Source organism: Molothrus aeneus, chromosome 2, assembly GCF_037042795.1.
Source record: "Molothrus aeneus isolate 106 chromosome 2, BPBGC_Maene_1.0, whole genome shotgun sequence".
Classification (NCBI taxonomy): Eukaryota; Metazoa; Chordata; class Aves; order Passeriformes; family Icteridae; genus Molothrus; species Molothrus aeneus.
This window is the reverse complement of record NC_089647.1, coordinates 27,780,353-27,797,588: the sequence shown is the minus strand read 5'-3', so window position 1 is coordinate 27,797,588 and position 17,236 is coordinate 27,780,353. Positions and strand designations below refer to the sequence as shown.

At 54.0% G+C, this 17,236-nt stretch overlaps 2 protein-coding genes across 2 annotated transcripts; both read right to left on the bottom strand.

The window, feature by feature from the left end:
• Positions 1–624: 624 nt before the first annotated feature.
• Positions 625–10,344, bottom strand: ENO2 (enolase 2). The gene is made up of 12 exons (XM_066572188.1): positions 10,192–10,344; positions 7,286–7,377; positions 6,307–6,402; positions 5,977–6,035; positions 4,906–4,975; positions 4,603–4,736; positions 3,672–3,894; positions 3,026–3,223; positions 2,694–2,895; positions 2,376–2,484; positions 2,180–2,238; positions 625–1,844 (listed from the first exon to the last, which is right to left on the bottom strand). Exons 2-12 carry the CDS (start codon positions 7,368–7,370, stop codon positions 1,775–1,777), a joined length of 1,305 nt encoding a protein of 434 aa, XP_066428285.1. The 5' UTR covers positions 7,371–7,377; positions 10,192–10,344; the 3' UTR covers positions 625–1,774.
• A 180-nt stretch (positions 10,345–10,524) lies between these two features.
• On the bottom strand, positions 10,525–17,046 carry LRRC23 (leucine rich repeat containing 23). The gene is made up of 7 exons (XM_066572189.1): positions 16,876–17,046; positions 16,687–16,799; positions 15,555–15,808; positions 15,340–15,470; positions 11,961–12,097; positions 11,162–11,390; positions 10,525–10,877 (listed from the first exon to the last, which is right to left on the bottom strand). Exons 1-7 carry the CDS (start codon positions 16,951–16,953, stop codon positions 10,839–10,841), a joined length of 981 nt encoding a protein of 326 aa, XP_066428286.1. The 5' UTR covers positions 16,954–17,046; the 3' UTR covers positions 10,525–10,838.
• Between the last annotated feature and the right edge of the window lie 190 nt (positions 17,047–17,236).

Below are 17,236 nucleotides of genomic sequence, written 5' to 3'. Positions count from 1 at the left end.
CTTCCTTTGAGTCAGTGCAGAACAAAGCTGTTTGTTGAGCAAGCGCTGGGATTTGTTGGCACCCAGCCTGCTGGGGCACTGGCTGGAGCACAGGCAGCCTTCCCCAAGTACTGCTGAGTTGGCCCTGTGAAAAAAGATGGAGCTGAGAGAGACTACCCACCTCACCTACACCTCCAGTCAGTGCCCTACAAACCCCTTTTGGGGGAGGACAACCAGCGTTTTCTCTCTCAAAGACTTGCCATTTCTTGTCCACTTGTCCACCACCTGAGTCCAGCAGACAGACAGCTGGGGGCCCACCCTGAGGCCTAGACATCAGTGGAAGGCACGATTAAAGTCCCTGCACAGCAGATCTTCATGCAACACGGTTTGGTGAAGATGACAGGGGCAAGTCATCACACATGCCTTCCCTTTGGTGCTTCCCAGCTGGTGGCCAACAGACCAGTCTGGCTGTGGGACAAAGCTATGAAAGCAGGTGAGGGTAGCTGGGCCTTTTCTTCCCCTTGCCAGTCCCCTCTGCCTTTTTTTTTTGTTGCCTTTCTGTGTGAGCATCTCCTGTTCTGGTGGCAAAATGTCCCCACTTCCCCAATACTGGCATAAGATAAACATCAGGCCAAGTCAGGCAACTCAGGTGTGAAACACATTTTAATAGAGTTTAGGGATCCGTAGTTTGTCTGTTGCTCAGCTGAGCAGGGGCTGTCCAGAAGGTGAAGCAGACATCATGGGCGGAGGGGAGGGTGAAGGAGAGCAAGAGGGAAGGGAACAGAGAGAGAAAGGTCACAAGAAGCAGATGAGAGCGTGGGTTTGTTCACGGATGTGCTTTAATCTATTGCCCCACAGTACTGTGTGCTGAGCCAGACACTGACAGCACGCACACACACAGCCAGGGTGGGACAGCAGTGCCACAGACTGACAGCGCACACACACACACCACACACACACACACACACACACACACACACACACACACAAGCAGGGTGGGACAGCAGTGCCACAGACTGACAGCACATGCACACACACACACACACACACACACACACCTCCCCAGGGTGGGACAGCAGTGCCACAGACTGACAGCACACACACACACACACACCCAGGGTGGGACAGCAGTGCCACAGACTGACAGCACACACACACCACACACACACGCAGCGTGGGACAGCAGTGCCACAGACTGACAGCACACACACACACGCACACCCAGGGTGGAACAGCAGTGCACCTCAACACCAAGCTGCTGGCAAGCACAGCCCAACACAGCACAGCCCAAGCCAACACTGGCAGGGCTCAGTGCAGACACGCGCCTGGGGCACAGGGACACCGTAGGCCAGGACACAGACACACATCCACACACGTGCACAACGAGAGCGAGCGCTGGCAGCACCCGGCTGGACGCGGCCGCGGTGTCCGAGCACACGGATGGTCATCGCACATGCTTTGGCACCAGGGAACACGCTGGGCACCCGCTCCTGTGGTGTGGCACGCGAGCAGAGTGGCCCAGGCGAGGCCCTGCACAAACAACAGAGACACACAATGCCTGGGTCCAGGAATGCTTATGACCCCACAGCAAGGGACAGGGTGTGGGCTGCTCTCTCATCCTTTGCCTGGGTACATCTAGCCAGGGACACCTGAACTCAAGGGGTTTCGAGGTGAGAGGAAACCAGGTGACAGAATGGGGAGAAAGAGCAAAAAAGGGAGCAGAGGAGGGAAAGGGGGGTTCAGAGTCTGTGAGGTGGGAAAGAGCAGCAGGGTGGCTGTGCCCTGGGGACGATGTTCAAAGAACACTTGGGTTGCGGAAGTTGTGTCCAGCGAAGCGTGCTTCATCGCCAAGCTCTTCCTCAATCCTGCAGGAGAGAGACAGCACACATCAGGCCCTTGCAGTGAGGGAGCATTGGAGGCACCAGGGTGCTGGAGAGGCAGCTCATGAGCAGGAAGCTAACATGTACCCAAGAGCTCAGCTCCTGCCAGCTGCTGTGACTGCAGGGCTGCACCCTCATGCCAAGGAGGAGGAAAGGAGTCTGCCCCAGAGGCCTTCCCGGGATCCTACTGTCATCTCTGTACCTTGTCATTGTAACATTTCACCCACAAGCTCCATCCACCCTCGGGCTTTCAGCTTCTCCCACCCAATTGGTCACTCCCCTATTCTCTCTTCTGCATTCCCAGCCCTGGAGCCCCTTACCTCATGAGCTGGTTGTATTTAGCCAGGCGTTCAGACCTGCAGGGAGCACCCGTCTTTATCTGTAAAGCATTCCCCAAAGCAAACACTGTAAGACACTGTTATGATTTGTACCAGTTCCTCATGACAGGGCAGGGGATTCTGTTTTGGCACCCCTTTGCTTTCCTCCAGGCCTGTGCATGGCCTGGGTTTCACCTACCTGCCCAGTGCACAGTCCTACAACCAGATCAGCAATGAAGGTGTCTTCAGTCTCCCCAGACCGGTGGCTCACCATCACACCCCATCCATTCTCCTGGGCCAACTTGCAGCTGCAGGGAGTGAGAAATGCAGTCAGCAGCTCCTACTCCTACAATTACCACCTGCACAGGGTAAGATTCAGGCACACTCTGCTCCCACTCTCAGCATCCTACACTTTGGTAGAAACAGAAGTCTGTTCACTCAGTGCATGGCGTGACACCTGGCTGTGGTTCATCACCAGCCCATTCACAGGACAGCAAGGGCAGTGGGCTGGACTCACGCTTGGATGGCCTCTGTGACAGATCCAATCTGGTTGACTTTGAGCAGGAGGCAGTTGCAGGCTTTCTCTTCAACAGCCCGCTCGATGCGCTTGGGGTTTGTCACTGTCAGGTCATCTCCCACTATCTGAATCCCCACATTGGCAGTGAACTTAGACCAGGCCTCCCAGTCATCCTGGTCAAAGGGATCCTCAATGGAGACCACTGAAAGGACAACCAAAGAGGCACGAGTCAAAGCTGCCTCCCTTCCCACCCCTAAAACACGGAGGGTTTGTGCCTGGTCAGTGTGTGCAGCACCAGTGCTGATTTCCTACGGCCCCACACAGCAGCTCACCTGGGTAATCCCGTACAAAGCTTTGGTAGAGGTCTCCCAGCTCATCTCCAGAAATGTAGCGGCTTGGGTCGTCTGGGGACTTGAAGTCCAGGTCGTATTTGCCGTCGCGGTAGAACTCGGAGGCTGCCACATCCATGCCAATGACGATCTTGTCCGTGTAGCCTGCCTTGTCAATGGCTTCCTTGAGCAGCTCCAGAGCTGAGGGGAGAATGCAGTCAGGAGAGTCAGCCCATGCAGAGAGCTCTGCCTCTTGGTGGGAGCCTCCCTTGGGAAGGGCCCTAGAGCCACTGGGAGTCTGGTGGTGTGATGGAGAATTAGAAGGAAGCCCAGAACACAACAGAAATGCCAAGGAGCTATAGGGGCTGTGTCCAAAGGGACAAGGAGGAATTAAAATGTGATTCCACAGCTCAATGACAAGTTTGTGGAAAGCCTTGTAAAAGCATGCACATGCATAAAAGGTTTGTATGGAAAGGCTGTGACAGATCAAGGCCACCCCAAGGAAAAGGAGCTCAGAAACATTCCCTAACATAGAAGGTCAATGATATTTATGTATCATCTTTTGAATCAGTCCAGGAAATGCTGAGAGCTGGGCACAGGAACCCATAGCATTGCAGGCAGGGGTACCCCATCTCTGTAGGGCTCTCACCTTCGCTATTTTCCAGGATGTTGGGAGCAAAGCCTCCCTCATCACCCACATTGGTAGCATCTTTGCCATACTTCTCCTTGATGACACTCTTGAGATTGTGATAGACTTCAGCCCCAATGCGCATGGCATCGCGGAAGCTTTCGGCTCCCACAGGCAGGATCATGAACTCCTGCATGGCCAGTTTGTTGCCTGCGTGGGAACCTCCATTGATCACGTTGAAAGCCTGGAAGAGTCCATAAGAGAGTCAGAGCTGAAGGAACCGGTCTTGGCACTCCCGAGAGGTGGCTCTCAGATGTGTCACCATGCCCACACATGCCACATCCCACAGGGTAACATAAGCACATCAGCTTCAACCATCCAAGCAAAGACACATAAGCCTGGAGTCTTCCCTCCAGAAGTGGCTCAAACCACATGGTTAGGGAAGATTTTCCCACCTCTTTCCCTCTCAGAGATCTCCTGAGTTATGTGTGTTTATCTATGCTCTGTTTAACTGTACGTGTCTATCAACAATGCTGTCAGTCTCTCTTCCAGGACCTTTCTTCTTGATCCTGAGAAAATTTTAGCATCCTCAACTCCCTTTGGGAAAGAGTTTCTCAAGGCAGGTTCCCCTTGGTGTGAAGACCCATATGCCCTTGTTTTGAACTGTGCCCCAGAGGGTTCACATGATGCCCTCTGCTTCCTGTGCAAAGAATGAGATCTTCAGTCAGCCCCCCACAACCTCTCCTCTATCCTCCTCAGGCTCCTTTTTTCCCATTGAAACTTGACAAATCTCAGGCCTTGGTTTGCTTCCCTGACAACTGCAGTGCACTCAGCTGATGTTTCAATCCCATATCCCTTCCTTATCTACCTCCCAACACCTCTTGAGCTTCTTTTGGGAACAACACTCTTTTGGAGTTTCTGAAGGTGAATGTCAAGGAGGGAGGAGTCTTACTGGCACGGGCAGGATGAGGTCGGAGTTGCCGGCCAGGTCAGCGATGTGCCGGTACAGGGGCACATCCTTCTCTGCAGCTCCCGCCTTGCACACAGCCAGCGAAACTCCCAGGATAGCGTTGGCGCCAAACTTGGCTGTGGGCAAAGGAGGAGATTGACTTTTCAGGTGGCAACATCCTGCCTGGTGGGTGTGTGCCCTTGCCAGCCCAGCCTTGGGCTCACCACAGCTTGGGCAGTGCCCCCCACTCCAGCCCTGCAGCCTCCCATGCCCGTAATTTCCCAGCCAAAAAGAGGGATGGATTACATTTGTTCTCTGTGCCGTCCATCTCAAGCATCAGATTGTCTATCTTCTCTTGATCCACAACAGAGAGGCCCTGCAAGAAGGGAACAGCTCCTGAGAAGGGGATGATTGGAAAAGCTGCTGGCTCTGGTGTGCGGGAGAGGAGGCATTGATGGAGAAGCTGGGGGTAAAAGGACTTTTTCAGCTTGTGGGGGAACATATACACACAAAGCTCTGGAAACTGGTGCTGTGGGATTTAGTCAGGTTAGGTAACCCTGATGGTGTTTCTGCAGTGCAGTGTGGATCTACCCATGGTGGAGAGGGGGGTCAGCTGCAGCCCAGGCAAGGCCACGCATTGCTGGGGACACAGGACACCCCTGGGGGGTTTCCCAGCCTTTTGGCAGCTTCCAGGGAGCTTTGTGGTGGTGCTGTGGTCACACAGAAGCTAGGCAGAACAACAGAACATGCTCAACCTCAAGCAAGCAAATGTAGACTGGATGGAGCCATCCCCAGGAGTGAGGTGGAGAGCAAGATTAGACCCAACACAGGCAACTCTCCACCATGCTGGTTATTTTTCAGGGGCAGAGAGAACAGTGCTCTCAGCCAGAGCCAGCCATGGGCTGCATGGTGTGTAATACGTGGCTTTGGCTCAGCTCTCCTCAAAGCAGGCTCCAGGTCTTCAGGTGTAAACAGGCTGCAGATGTGACACCACTGCTCTGCAAGCTGTGCCAGACCCTGCACGGTACAACCATTGCTCATCACACCAGGATGAGGCCACAGACGTGTGGCTGTGATTCAGTGCTTGAGGGGGAGCACAGCTGAAGGAGGGGGTGAGCTCTACAGGGAGCACCAAGGGGACGGGTTAGGCTGCACAGATGCTGCGGTGGACCAGGAAGAGTTAAATCCTTTCCTCCCAGAGAAAAGATTGCTGTGGACACACACAGGCATGGGGGGCAGGAGGGGTGTGCCCAGGTTCACAGAGAGCATCACTGTGTCTGTTAACCCAGTGAGATGAAGAGAGCAGAGACAGAGATCAGGGGACAGAGATGGACCAGAGTAAGCGTTGGACAAGGGAGAACAAAGAGAAATCCTTACAGAGCCCACGAGAGCTGGGGCGACAGTGCTGTTGATATGGTCCACGGCCTGCAGGACCCCTAAAGAAGGGAAGAGGCAGAGAAAGAAAGAGAGAGAGAGAGAGAGAGAGTGAGGCAGAGAGAAGAGTGGAAAGAGGGAGAGAGAGGACCGATAGAGAGACTGAGAGGGGGAGACAGCAAGGGAAGATCGAGGCCTGATCTTTCACTTTATGCTAGCTCTGTGCCTCTGTGGTCTCCCTGAGGGACACATCTGTGTCACACCAGTGGGTGGGCAGTGCCCTCCAGCAGAGCCCCACACACAGGATGAGCTGTGGAGCAGGCATTTCCCCACCTTTTCCAAGGAAACGTGACTTGTCATTGTCTCGCAGCTCCAGCGCTTCGTAGATACCAGTGGACGCTCCACTGGGGACGGCTGCTCGAAACATGCCTGGGAAACAGCAAAACAGGGGTGAGAGACAAGCAGAGGGTGAAGAGGAGAAGCCCTCATGCGCCTGCTTCTGCCCTGCTTTCATAGGGAAGGATGCAGCAACTGCTTGTGCAAATGGATGGCCCTGCTGGCTGGCTGCTCATGGCTGGTCTCCCTAGAGGGGGAGCACCTCAGTGGAAGAAATAAATGGCACCCAGGGCTTCCAGGCTGAGGAACTTGGATATCAGGCACCCAGAGATTCACACTGATCCCAGAACTATGTGTGATGGGTGGAAGTTCCTCAGCCCTCCTCCTAGTTTGAGAAGCAGCCTGACTCACAGCCACCCTCAGCTTCCTCCCCCTCAGACTGAGGTTTCTGCCTCACTGAAGAAGGAAGACGATGGTTGCGTGCCTGCTCTGGCCTCTCACTGCTCCTCACCCCTTAGCCCAAGCAGTTTTGGGCCCCATGCAAATGCAGCTCCTCCAGCTGAGCCCCACACATGAACATAGCTGCACAGAGATCTCAGGAACAAAGCTTTACCCCTGCCATGAGCATGGCCACAGATGTGCTACCAAACCTCTACTGTGCCCCAGGACTAAAAGCACAGCTGCAGCAGGGGTACCATGAGAAGGTGCAGACATTTATGATAAAAACACCTTCAGTCCCTGCTACGGGCGGGCACGTGGCTCAGCTCACATGCAGGACAGCCAGCTGTCTTTTTTTTATTTGCCTGGCACGTGTGCACAGTTGCTGAGCACAGGCAGAGTTTTGGTCTCTGCCTCTTCCCCTGACTTGTTCACCGGTGAGGAGCCTCCATGCTCTTGGTGTGCCAGGCTGCTGCACAGCACCAGCTCTGCCAGGGTGGGCAGGGCTTGCCCTCCATCCCTTATCTCACCCTCATACCTTTGTGTGTGTAGAGGTCCACCTCAACGGTGGGGTTCCCACGGGAGTCCAGGATCTCACGGGCATGGATCCTCTCGACCGCCATGGTGAGTCTGTGGAGAGAACAGGATATGTTCAGCTCTGAGAGGCTCCAGGATGTGGTGCTCACACCTTCTATGTCTAGACTGACAGAGAGAAGGGAATTCAAAGAAAAATGACCTAAGAAATTTGGGCTAAAACTATTTGCCCTAGGAAATTTAGAAATTCACCCAGACTACAGGAATCTACGAACATTTTTCCAGGAACTGGCTATCTATTTGAATTTACTCTGTCCCTCTGCTGCAGCTGACAACTAGGAGCACTCTGCCTCTCCCTGCGTCACAGCACAGTGCCCGACACAGGCCTGGATGGCAGGGAACGGCAGCAGAGAGGGAGGGATCAGCTGGCACAGCAGGGAGGTGCCCCTGGCTCTGGTGTCAAGGACAGGGCAGCAGCTCCCGGCATCTCCTGTCCCCTTGCCGGGAGGCGAGGACAACGCCTGCCAGCCAGACAGCAAGTGGCTGCTGTGTCCCTGTGCAGCACAGGGGAGCCAGCACAGCGTGATGGGCAGGGCAGGGGGCAGCCAGCCAGGGGGCCCCAGCCCCTCTCCAGCCCACGGCAGGGGAGCCATCCCAGCCTGGCTGTCCCAGTCCCCAGCCATGTCCCCCCTGCCGAGTGCCTGCTCAGTGTCCCTTTGTCCCCATGAGCTGCTGTGCCAAGGCAGCAGGAGCATGGGGCCTGGCAGCCTGAGGAGCCATCTTGCTGAGGCCATGGTGCCTTAGACGTGGCAAAGAGGGCTCTGAAGGGAGGGGACACCTGGCCCAGCTGCCAACCCTTTGCTCTGTTCCTGAGGCAGGGAAGCAGATGAGGCTGGGCTGGTCTCTGTTGGGTGGGGGGGTGAGGAAGCCTAGCATTTTGGGGCACCTGGTTAAACCTGAAGTAGAAGACATGCTGGTGGGTAATGATGGCTGTTTGAAACAGCTTCTCTAGCTGCAGTTTGCTCTCCAGCGGTTCCAAATCAGCTCCTCATGCCACCTTCTCTTTCCCCTGGCTGTGGGGCTGTGCTATGCTGGGGTGCTGCAATGAGGCGTGTGTCTCCCCCAGGCTCCCAGCACTGCCAAGTTTTCCTCCCCTGGCTCCCACAGATGATTGCCTCAGCCCTGAGCAGGGCTGGCAGAGGCCAGAGTAGCCATGGAGCCCCAGCCAGGACATCCCCATGGCATGTCTGAGCAATGGTACAGCCAGCCCAGGGCCTCAGCACCAGGGCAGGGGAAAATGAGCTTGAACCAGCACATCCCAGCACCAAGGGGAGCTGAGAAGCAGGATGGAGAAGCCGGAGCCAGCGCCCAACACCACCACCCCAGGTGGGTAGAAATCACAAGGGCGTGAGGAAATCGTGCTGCTGCTCTGAAGCTTCAGCCAGAGCTTCTCCTGTGGGGAGTTGTCAGTGACTCCAGGGTTCCCTGGAGTCTGCACAGGGCCCTCCACCATGTCCATCTGGGCTGGGATCCCCCATCAGCCGCTTTGGCAGTGCTCCTCACGCCATCTGGCACACGCCACAGGAACTTCCTCCAGAATCGTGCCGGCGCAGCCAGCCGTGAGCTTCCTTTGCAGCAGTGTCCTGGCCCTGCCTCAACAGCCTCCACGGGGTACAGAGGGACAGGACCCCGCTTAAAGTCATCTTTGACAGCACAGCCGTGCCAGATGCTGTGGCTCTCTGCTTATCTGGTCACGTTGCCCATGGTCACATCCCTGTGGCCACATCCACCTGCCCCTCTTGGAGCCAGACCCGGGGAAGCCAAATGACAAGCCCAAATCCAGCCTTGCCTGCCCCACCCCATCACTTACATGATCTTCTCTCCTTGTAGTCCTTTAAGCCCTTTCTCCACTTCTGTTGCTGCCCCTTGTCCCCTGCGTTTGCTCTCTTTTGAACAGAAGCACCCTGAAATCCCTGCTATCAGCTGCACTGGCCTGAAAGGAGGTCAGAGGCGGATAAGCTGGGATAAGGGATTGGGATGGAGCCATAGCTGGGAAGCCACAGACCACATCCAGGAAGAGAGAGGGGGCTGTGCAGCCCCCATGAACAGGGGCTGGGCACCGTACGCTGAGAGGCTGGTGCTGCTGCAATGCCTTCCTGTGGAGCTGGCGCTGGCAGCAATTCCCTGTCCCTGCCGGGCCGGCACGGTGGAGACCTTTCCCACCAGTCCCGTGTGCTACTGCGATTCCCCCGGGCTGGGCACTGCTCCCAGGAAGCCCGCACTGCTGCAGTGTCGTGACTGATGCAGCTATTGCTTGCCTGTCACTCCTCTCCCTGCTCTCCCCCTCCCCTGTGGTGTGGGGCTGTGCAAATAGGAAAACATCCCCTTTTCTCCCTCCCTCCCCGCTCTCCCTGAGCGCCCGTGTTTATGTCAACACCTCGGGAGGCTGGGGGGGGCCGCTCCGAGGCTGGATCCTTTCCCCAGCCGTGCCCAGACGGCAGGAGCGCTGCCTTCTCCCCACCAGCACCCCTCCCCCGGGGAAAGCTCCATCCCGCAGCACCTCCCGACAGTGCCCTTGGGAGCACCACCTATCCCCGTTGGTCGCCCCCCACTCCTGCAATTCCCTGGGCTCACGTCTGAAATGATGATTGCCGGGAGGGGAAAGGGGGGGTTTGGGAAGGAGGGAGTACCTGAAATTAAAATATGAAAGAAAAGTCAGAAGGATGGGGGTGAGGAGACAGAGGTGGGAGGAGCAGGGGGAGGAAGCGAAGGCAGTTGAGTTGTTAATGCCGCTCGCCGTGGTCTTTCTCCGCAGGGACCCCAAAGTGCGTGTGGGGTTTGGAGGGCACAAGGGGGGCAGCAGAAACATGCACGCAGTGAAGGGTGTGCTGGCCCTGGGGAGACACTTACCTTCCTAGGGCAGCGCTGGATGAAAAATTGAGAAAGTGCTGGTAGAAAGGAGAGAGGACGAAGCTGAGGAGGGATGCAGGACCTCAAGGGGAGATGATGTGTCCTCTAAGCCAACGGTGGCGGCAGCAGCAGGATGGAGACGCCCCTGATAGGGCCGGGACAGCAGCATGTGACCCAGAGCTGCGATGAGTCAGGATTTAGCAAAGCTTTGCAAACAGCACGTAGGGGATGGAGAGACAGAGAGAGGCAGGCAGCAAGGGATAGACGTAGACAGATGAGGGTGAGAGAGCCAGGGAATAGGAGTGGGTGTGCAGGATAAACAATCCCAGTCACTCCAGGCTCATTAATTATTTTTATTCAAATCAGAAAATCTTGCAGGGTTTTTGGGAATCAAATTGAACTGCAGGACCTGTAACTCTCCCCTTTCCCCTCTCAGTCCTACTGAGAATAGAACACAGTGCAGTGACTGCAAAAACACTGCAGTGCCTCAGGGCAACTTCCAGGACCAGGGTGGGTAGCACTCCTCTTTTCTCCAGAGGTAAAACGAGGTGAAGCTGGTACCTACAGCTCTCGCTTTCTCAGCCTCACAAACGAGGAAAGGCATCACTACATCCTGACAGCCTCTGGGAACAGGTGTTAAAAACGGGTCACTCGGGCACTGTATCCTCAAGAGATTCTTGCATTTCCTGAAGAAGGGAGGAGGGAGAAGTTAATGACTCCATGCCCAATGTCTCTTCCCCGTTCACTGCCCTCTTTTGCTAGTGGGGTCAGGAATGGCAGCAGGGTGGCACGCTGGCCACCACAACCAGGTTGCAAAGCCTGGCCTCTTTTTCAGCCTCCTGTGCTCTTGAGATTGACATCCCTAACCCTTCTCCTCATGTAATATAGTGGAGGAGAGGCTTTATCAGCATGCTTGGTCCTTTTTCTTTCTCTCCACCTCCTTCTAGTCCCTGCACAGCATTGTTCTCACCTTTTCTTTTTCTTTTTCCCTCCTTGTCTGTCGGATTTTCTCGGCCTCTTCCCGCTCCTCTTCCTCGACTGTTTCCTTGTCGAGGCGCTGCAGCCGTGGCAGCCGGGACAGGACCTGCAGCCGGTAATCAGGTTCTTGGGCACACGGATTGTCCATCAGCACGAGTGCCTGCAGCATGGGCAGCACCTGCAGCTTTCCCACCTCCTGAAAGCTTTTGATCCCATTGCTCCTGAAGAAAAGGAAGCACAGAGAGCAGAGCAAGGAGACCCGTGCAAGTAGTGAAATCCCTTTGGAACAAGAAGTGGACATGACAGAAAAAGTAAAACTTAGCAGCATGAGGTACCATAGGCCTTAGACCACAGGTCTATCACCTAAGATCCACCCAAGATCTGTCTGCAGCTCCCCAGACTGAGGCACAAAAAGGACATCTCCTCTGGATTCCTCCATGCTTAGCCAGCCATTGAACTGTGTGACATCACCATGGCAAACACCGAGAACTAAAGGGCATTTGCAGGCAGAACACAGAGAACACAGAGAACTGACTTATGGCAAGGAATGAAAATCCTGAGCGGGGGTATGAGAATGACTGGAGAGGCTGATATTTTCTAGGAAGCCCAGGAAAGGCCCTGGCTGTTACAGCCTGGACAGCTGCTGAACGCAAGTTAAGGATGGTAAATATCAACACATTCCTACCAGGTCTTCACCTTCCAAAAACACTCCCAGAAAATCCCAAAGAGCTAAATGGGAGTGCAGTCTGAGAAGGGATCTCTGGTCCCAGCACAGAGCAGGGAGGACCCACCGTAGATTGAGGTACTGCAAGCACTTCATGCTAGCAGAGAATCCATCCAGGGCCTCAAGCTTGTTGTCACGCAGGTGCAGAATCTCCAGCTGCTCAAACTCCTCAAGGCCTTCAAGGCTGCAAATGGTGTTCTTGGCCTGAGCACCAGGGAGGCAGGAAGAGAGAAGGAAAATGGGGACACACAGGAGAGGGAACAACAGTTACTTCTGGCCTTGAAATCTCTTTCTATCCTTCAGACCCCTACCACTCCTAACACAGCCTTGTCTGAAGCTCAATCAGATAGCTCAGAGTATTGGCCAAATGGGTTCTCAGAATTCAGATTCAAGGACCAAGAGTTTGCTGAAAAAGCATTTCCTGAAGCATTGCTTTGTGTCTGAGACAAAACCACCCCATGTGAACACTCCACTGCCAGCACAGCACCCCTTCCCATGGCAGTGCCAAATTTGAGCCTCGGAGAGCAACAGCATGGAGGGGAAAGCACACCTGAGCCTACAATTAATGTGTTTAAAGGATGAGTAACCAGCCCCTCTCAGTCACACAGTCCATGTAGTCCAGGCACCTTCCAGTAGCTGCTTCTCTTGTGGGGAAAATCTATGACCAAGAAGTCCCTTCACAGAATTCACAGAATGACTAGGTTGGAAGAGACCTTAAAGATCATTGAGTCCCACCCATGCCCTAACACCTCAACTAAACCATGGCACTGAGTGCCACATCCAGTCTTAAAACACATCCAGGGATGGTGACTCCACCACCTCCCTGGGCAGACCATTCCAGAACTTTATCACCCTTTCAGTAAAAAACTTTTCCTAATATCCAAACTATATTTCCCTTGGCACTGCTTAGGCCTGTGTCCTCTCGTTCTGTCAGCTGCTGCCTGGTGAAAGAGACCAACCCCACCTGACTACAATCATCTTTCAGGGAGTTGTAGAGAGTGATAAGGTCACCTCTGAGTCTCCTTTTCTCCAGGCTAAACACTCCCAGCTCCCTCAGTCATTCCTTACAGGGTTTGTGTTCCAAGCCCCTCACCAGCCTTGTTGCCCTCCTCTGGACACACTCAAGTGTCTCAATGTCCTTCCCAAACTGAGGAGCCAGAACTGGACACAGCACTTCTACTCCTCTGGGCTGTGTCTTACTTCAGGAAAAATTCCCCATCACTGAATTTCATTCACTTCACTGAGATGTGGATTCACGAAGCAGGGAAATGGAAGTTCTGAATTTCAGGTACTGGTTTCACAGCAGGATTTCGGCTGGAAAAGGCCACTAGAGGTCTCCTGCCCGAGCGGAGGCTCCCCGCAGTGCCAGCACCTACGCTCTGCTCTGTCGGGCTGCTCAGCGCCTTGTGCGGCCAAGTTTGGAGCATCCCTGGTAATTATCGGCTCCCCGCCACATTCTCCAGCCTGGAGCTGAGCAGGGCTTTCCTTGCCGACGTGCCTCGGGGCTGCAGTCGCTTAGGATGCTGAGACCTGAATGGAAAATGGGGTGAGAGGTGCTCTTGTGCTCTCTCTTCCTCATAGGCATCCAAGCACTGACCTGGGCAATACCTGAGACTAAAAAAGGGGCACAGGCTGAACTGGTGGGATAGGAGAACACTTCAAGGTTGAGTCATTCAGGATGTGGACATTTTGTAGAGAAGGAGAATTCTCATAGAAACTGGACAAAGAAGAATCTGGACCAGCTGGGCCAAGTAAAAGGAGTAAGTAACACCAGGACAAAAAGAGGAAAGTTGGATAATTAGTGAAGGCAATGTGAGCAGATTTATCAGTCAGGAAGGATTAGGACATTGTACCTCAGAGAAAATCGTGAGCTGGTGTGGGTGGGGAGCTCACTTATCACTGGTTCACAAAAGGAATAGTAACCTCCCAACACTCTCTCTTTCTTCATCACTTCAGTGTGAATTGTTTTACCAGCTCTAGCCTTGCCAGCACTAGCAGGATAATGCAGAATGAATGTTTTTCAGAGTTGTTCCATTTTTCTCCCCTAAATCAAACAACATTCTGTCTGACACGCCATCACCTTCCCTTGGATACCAGTTCTTCACCCAGATGTGATGCCACTGTCTTTCGTAAGAAAGTTACCACACATTGCCCATGATTTCCTCTCCCCTTCCTGCACACTCCACCTTCTTCAGGTTAGCCTTTGCCACCACTGCTGCACCATGAGCAGGAGCTAACACAGCCCTACTGTGACCCTCAAAAATGATGCAAGTGCCACATGGCACACACCCACTTGTAAGTCTTCCTAGCACATACCACTTTTTACATATGAAATTTCATCTGTGGCTATGTCATACATTAACCACACGTGGTTCAATTCCTTAAATTGAACCCTTTGTCTTGAACCCTGTCCTTGAGGAATCAGCTGCACTTACCCAAGGCTGAAATAACACCAAAGTCTTTACACAGAAACCAAAGCATTACTGGGGGAGATTTCCCTGCAAAAGGATTTAATGGGCAGGTAGACATGGGAGACAAATTCAAGCCCCACAGATTCTTGTGAGTCAGTTGTTCTAGTTTTAACAATCACCCCTTGCAACTTTCCTGTTTCACATGGGCAGCTCAGAAACCCCTCAGTCATGCCAGGAACGTTCCCTCAGCAGAGATGCTCTGTTTGCTTCCCTGCAGTAACTCACTAAAGTGACTGGGCATGCTTTGAAATTCTGTATTGTATCTAGTGACTGATCCACTTCATCCATTCTTGGAGCACCTCCAGTCATAAAATCCCAGTTTCCCATCAGAAAATTTCAGGCAATCTCAGCAAGCAATCTCCTCAGTGTTTTCTGCCAGGGAATCTTGATGAAAAGAAGCCACATAGTTTTTCAAAGCCTTTATCATATTTAATTGCTTTTCAAGAGATAGTGACTCAGGACATCTGTTTAGTCTTTGCAAGCTGTAGCACAGTGTGATCCATGGGGCTAAGCAGTACATACTTTCTTCACTTGCATCTCTAGGAGTAAATGCTTCCTTGAAGTAATTGTTTATGATATTAAGAAACTGCTTCTCCTATCTTAGTTTCACTGCAATATTGAATCAATTTCTTTTTTGGCAGCTGTAGGTGTGAATCACATAATTGTGCTGGCTTTAAACCGGTGTTTGATTAGGCCCATCAGAGAAGAGAAAGAGGCATTGCCTCCCTTTGTCACCCAAAGAGCAAAGCTGTTGCTATGCCCAGTGACCTCCAGTGGTCCCAGGGCACAAGGAATACAAAGCCTGCCCAACACTGCCTGAAGGGAAAGGTGTCCCCTGCAGGAGGCTGTGAGGGAAGAACCTGATTCACTCAACATGGACTCCTCTGAGATTCCTGGTTCATGGCCACTCCCTTTGTGCTACCTGGGCTGCAGGTGCTGGGATCTGTCCCACTCCCCGGGCTGGTGATCCCTTACCAGATAGAGCTTCTTGAGCTTGGAAACGCCGAGCCCTGCTGTGGTGTTTATCTGGTTTCCTCGCAGCTCCAGGACTTGCAGGCTGAACAAATGGTCATGACTCAGGCCCAGCAGTGTCTCGATTTTATTTTCTGAGTGCCGGAGGAAGAAGAAACAAGAAAGTTAATCCCACCTTTCCAAGAGAGTGTCCCCACAAGACAGGTAGCCTATATCACCTTTCAGGCTGAGGTTGGCTAGGAGGGGGTGAGTAATGCCCTCAAAATCCACGATGTGGTTGCAATCAAAGCTGATGACTTGGAGGTAGGGCAGCTCCTGCATGCTGGCACTGGTGAGCAGATTCCTATCCACCTTCAGCCAAAGCAGCTGGGTTAGGCTGCTCAGGGGGGCCAAATCTTTCAGCTTGTTCTTTGACAAATCCACATACCGCAGGTGAATGAAGCGTTCAAGGAGGCTGATGTCTGTCAGGCCCCTGAGGGAGAGTGAATGTGAATAAAATATCTCTCATATTTCCCCCCTACCATCTTTTGGGTTGCTCCTTGCCACTACTGATGGGAGGGCAACCACCTCTCCTACTTCTCTACTGTCCTAGAAAGCCCTGCTGAGAAAAGGAAGAAAAAGGCAGGTGATAGGGACAGGCCTGTAAGTAAAGATGAATGGCAAGATTGGACCTGCTTTCCTGGCAGAGGAAGGAGAGGAGTACTTATTCCCATTGAATTCTACCTGTTAGGACAGGCCACAACAAGAGCAGAGAAAAGGTTAAGTTTTGGGGAGGGGTTTGTTAGACAATAGTGTCAGCACAAAGGACTGTGTGGAAGGACTTTTCTAGTGGAAAAAATAGTGGTTGAGATACCCTATGAGGCTGCAGAAAGAAACAGGCTCCCTTAATGGGGCCTTACTTAGGTGGCTCTGCTGGGGAGGCCGAGGCTCCAAACTGTCCCAAGGCCATTGTGGCACAGTACTTACAGCTGTGTGCCTGTGTACTTACAGCTGCCTGCCTTAAAGGTTAGCAGCTGGGAGGACAGATGTCAATGGATATTTCTCAAAGTGCCTGTAGGGAGGTCACTCTGTTCAGCCCCCCTAGGAGGGCACAGTCCAGAGCGATGGGCAGGCTGCCCTCAGCCTGGGGGACACTGATGTTCCCAGCAGTGTGTCTGGCATGCTGGAGGCAGTGCCCAGCCAGGGCTGAGGATGGACAGGCTGTGCTGAGGCACGGACTGGAATCCAGGTGGCTGGAGAGCAGGGCCTGGATATGCCCCTTCCCTGCATGGCCAGTCACCAGCTTGTGGCACAGCGGCTCCATGGCCATGGAGTAAGGGGCTTCTGCCGGGTCAGGCATTGCACACTCACTTGTCTTTGGCTTCAAACTTCACATAGGCGTGGGCCAGCCCGTTGCCGGTCTTACAGAGGAGAGAGAGGCCCTCCTTGAAGTGTTCCTCCGTCAGGGGACAGGGAGGTGGCTCCTGGGAGAGAAGGAGAGAGCACAACGCCAGCGCTGGCCCAGCCACAGCCGGCCGGTGCTGAGGGCCTCCCCCTCACCTCATCTTCCTTCTCCTTCTCCTTCTCCTCATCCTCCTCCTTCTCCTCGCCCTCTTCCTTCTCCTCCTCGTCCTCCATGCTCCCGGGGCAAGCCGCGCTTGCCGCCTCCTGCGGCGCCCGCTGGCCGAGGCCCGGCCGCTGCCATGGGAACGGGGGCGGGCCCGCCGCTGTCCCCAGCGCCGCGGCCCCGGGGCTCGGAAAGCTCCGAGCGTGTCCCGCCCCCACCACCGGCGCTTTGCGATCCCACCGCACCTTCCCGGCTGGGTGACATCTGCGGCTGTTAGCGTAGGCAGAGAACCGAAGGATTTTTTCGGTGGGAAGGGACCGCTGTGCGCACCCAGCTCAGAACGGGGCGGGTTCA